The 3,849-nt window shown below is 41.5% G+C and overlaps 1 protein-coding gene across 2 annotated transcripts in view; it reads left to right on the top strand.

The window, feature by feature from the left end:
- The first annotated feature begins 213 nt into the window (after positions 1-213).
- Positions 214-3,849, top strand: part of impact (impact RWD domain protein) — a 17,186-nt gene continuing 13,550 nt past the window's right edge. For both annotated transcript variants that reach the window (XM_040129800.1, XM_040129799.1), the window contains exons 1-5: positions 214-424; positions 2,168-2,296; positions 2,387-2,439; positions 2,565-2,627; positions 2,775-2,860. In XM_040129800.1, the coding sequence (XP_039985734.1) occupies positions 377-424; positions 2,168-2,296; positions 2,387-2,439; positions 2,565-2,627; positions 2,775-2,860 (379 nt within the window). In that variant the 5' untranslated portion in view covers positions 214-376. The remainder of the gene's footprint in view (positions 425-2,167; positions 2,297-2,386; positions 2,440-2,564; positions 2,628-2,774; positions 2,861-3,849) is intronic.

Raw genomic sequence — 3,849 nt, forward strand, 5'->3', positions numbered from 1 at the left:
CTCGCGTCTTTCAAAATAAAAGCCCGGAGCGGTATTTTAAACGCCGAATAAGGTTTCCCATAACATTCAAGTCGGGCGCGCCCTTATACATTATCTGCGGTTTAAAAAAAAATCCCCCAAACAGGCAATTGCTTCGTTCATTTCGCTGCCAAGTATGTCAAAATACTTTGTCCTTCGTTCTGTGAAAACACGGCAGGACCCGGAAGACAAAACACACGCACCCAAACTGCTTTTGCCCTGGAAGCAGTTTACACTTAACACACATACAGGCTGGACTTCTACATGCAGTTCGTGTGCTTTAAGTTTTATCTTTTCCGTTTTTTCACTGACTTGTTTTCACATTCTAAAAGCTGCCACTTGATGATGAATTGAACCAATGGCCGACATCATAAATCCGGAGAATGAAGGAGATCTGCAGTCTCAAGTAAGCTGTCTTTGCTTTGACAAACTCTCTGATAAAGTTAAGAGAGCCTGGCAGGTTGTGTTCACTGCCCGTTTTCTTGTGGTATATTGCAGTGGTCTGCAGAGAGCATGTAAGCCAAATAGCAACAGTTTAATAATGGTTTATTGTTGAGCTCAGGCATCGCTGACAACAAATCCAGGCAGGCGGACAGGTCTGAAATTAATGGCACAAACAAACCTGTTCATTATCTGTCTGAGAATCACAATGGTGGTGTAATTAAAATGGACACGCATGAGCAAGTGTGCACAGACCGTTGGATAAAGACGAATACACACACACACACACACACACACACACACACACATAAAACACTGCAGGTTGCTCCCGAGGTGGCTGGATTCATTAACACGCATGGATGTGATGTTTGAAGCTCAGCAGGTGCTGCACGGTGCAGAGAAGCCAGACATTAACAGAGTGCAGCCAAAAACAGCATGAAAAAAAAGCCAAAATATGGAAAGAGATTAACCCCATAACGAGTAGACATAATTAAGCCTGTAGTTTTCTGTGTTTCGACTATCAGCGTATAGGTCATCCGTTGAAAACTTTTTTTTATTTTTTTTACAGAACATAATGCAGAAAAAAGATGCTTGGGCTAATTTAGAAGTGGTGAAAATACATAAATAGATTCATCTCAAACAAAGAAAAAATGATGCTTTGTACCAAATTTAGATACTAGCTAATTTCCACTTGTAGTCCCCGGGCAGGTGAACAGGAACAATAAAACACAGAGTAAAACCGTTCTTCTCCACTACAAATGGACCAACAACCTGCCAACCTTTATATATAATATAACATAGAATCGACTGATATATCGATATCGGATTTTTTTTTACTTCCTAAAATCGGTATTGGCATTGGCCCCAATGATCCAATATCGGTCAGGCTCTAGTTACAACAGAGCTTATTTTTTACCCAGTGTCCTTGTTGTAGTTTAGCCCCAGCTTGTTCCTCCCATGCGCTGACATTACGTTCAGGTCACAGCATTCAATTTTTTGTCAGAAAAGGAATACCCTGCAGTGTTTGGAAAAACCCAGGAGGTTGTTTAACAACACGTAGCGCTCCTGTGGAGGTATTTCCACAATCGTCGAGGACCCTTCTAGCCATTTGGATGAAAAAATATTCAATTTCTTGCAGAGTATAAAAGCTTTTTAATTCTTTTCCCAGGTTGCGGCTACATCCAGGCAGCCAGAAATGTGAAATATCTCCTTGCTCATTTTGTTTTACGAAAGAATAATATTAACATCCTATTTTGTATGAAAATATAAACTCATATTATGTTACATCGATCTAGACAAATATAGATAATAATGATCATTTTTTTCACAAACTGTGCACAAACATATGTAATTTCCATATTCCACTTTTTTTTCGGGGGTTTAGGAAACAGAGGCAAAACTGGGGAAATTAGTTAAAAATCTTTTTGAGATGCAGCAGAGGGAATGTTGTTTTCATCCAGATAGTTGGAAGACTGTTTGAGGATTAAAGCAGTATCATTAGAGCTGTAGTTTAAAATTGTGTCTATGGATGTGTCTATGCAGTTGAATTTGATGATATTATTTAAAAATACATTATTGTACATTACAGTTTGAAGCTTTCAGTACATCTCTGGTCCAAATGCTGGAATGACTTCCATGGTTAATTCATGCTTGAGGTCTTCAGACTCACATTGATGTTTTTACTTTGTTCTTGTTTCCTCCCATTTAGATCGAAGAGGTTGAAGCTCTGTCTTCCATATATGGTGATGACTGGTGTGTTATAGATGAAGCATCCAGAATATTTTGCATCAAAATATCCAGTGACTTAGAGGAGCCAAAACTGACAGCATGTTTGCAGGTAAAGGGGGGGAAAAAAAAAAACTCCTGTCCTTGCAGTTTGTTTGTTTCCCAGTTTCTGATTTTTTTTTTCTTTTTTCTTGCTGATCAGATAATTCTCCCACCTGAGTATCCGAGCGCAGCCCCGCCCATCTACCAGATCAAGTGAGTCAATTTGCCTTTCAGATTTAATCTTGAGGCGATCTGATGAACCGAGAGAACAACATCCCACTCAGAAGCCCACTCCTCGTCCTACTCAATAACCCTCTGTTTGTTCTCGGCTTTTGTAGTGCAGCATGGTTGCGAGGCCCTGAGAGGGCCAAATTGGCAAACAGCCTGGAAGACCTCTATGTGTGAGTGCTTTTCATCATTTCTGACTTCACGAGAAGGTACTGTGGAGTGATATTAGCCTCAACAAAAGACTGTCATTATTGTCCTCAGTTCCGTCCCTCTTCAGTCTGTCTCTCCACCCTCACATGGAAATATTTCAATTTCAACAGGGAGCACGTGGGGGAGAGCATCCTCTACCTGTGGGTGGAGCAAATTAGAGAATTCCTGGTGGAGAAATCCCAGAACTCAGAAACAGGTGAGGTGCCAAAAATGAAATTCATGCTCGAGGGCCACACGTGTATGAGCAGTTCACAGTGACTTGAAATGACACTTGATACACAGTTGCCAGTGCAGCAGAGTTTGCTACATAACAGCGGGTGCAGGACATTTTCTCGCGACTCATTAGTTTCAGTTGACCGTTTGTTAGGCCCCGCCCCCTAGTTACTGTTGTTACGGCTGCCGAGCGCGCGGCATGTGTGCGGTGTGATAATGGAGACAAATTTGCCCCTCGAAATTCACTCTTAAATACTTCCATAATACTTAAATTCGCTCTTAAATAATCACTCGACACACGTACATGATATCATGCTCAAAGACTGAGCCTAAAGCTACATGCAAAAAAGTCAGCGTCCTCGGGCTGGGGACCGATGTAGAAGACATAAAAATGAAGAAGCGGCGTTGTTTGTGCATCGCAGCGTAGAGCTGTAGTATTGTTCTACAGTATTATAATTATTATATTATTCAGCATGGCCTTTGGATAGTTTGGAAGCTTATGCCTGGTTCACACCGTCTGCCTCACCTGTGCCTGACGCTACCTCGCCGAACCGCCGCCGCGGCGCTGCCACTTCCATCAACAATAATCACTTATCGCTGATGAGTGGTTCAATAGGTGAAGAGATGTAACCAGAAAGCAGTCGCGTGATTATTGTTTACTCTCGTTCAGAGCGAGAGAGAGAGAGAGAGAGACAGAGCGCGCCGGAAACCTACTGCCCTTCAACTAATGTGCTGTTAACTTATCGACATAATATAATTATAGCCTACATTGGGGTTCTGCTATGACTGTGTAGTATACATGTAGCCTCCACTTTCTCCTTGAATAACATGCAGTTGCTAAATGGTTGGAAAAAAACAACAACATTTAACTGATATTGTTTAATGTCTTTGACGTATTCAGCAATAGTCTAGACACTGAAACTGTAGTGAACGGTCTCAGTTTTATGTATTGTTGCCGGTATGATGTGAGTG

The sequence above is a fragment of the Xiphias gladius genome, chromosome 6, assembly GCF_016859285.1.
Source record: "Xiphias gladius isolate SHS-SW01 ecotype Sanya breed wild chromosome 6, ASM1685928v1, whole genome shotgun sequence".
Taxonomy (NCBI): domain Eukaryota; kingdom Metazoa; phylum Chordata; class Actinopteri; order Istiophoriformes; family Xiphiidae; genus Xiphias; species Xiphias gladius.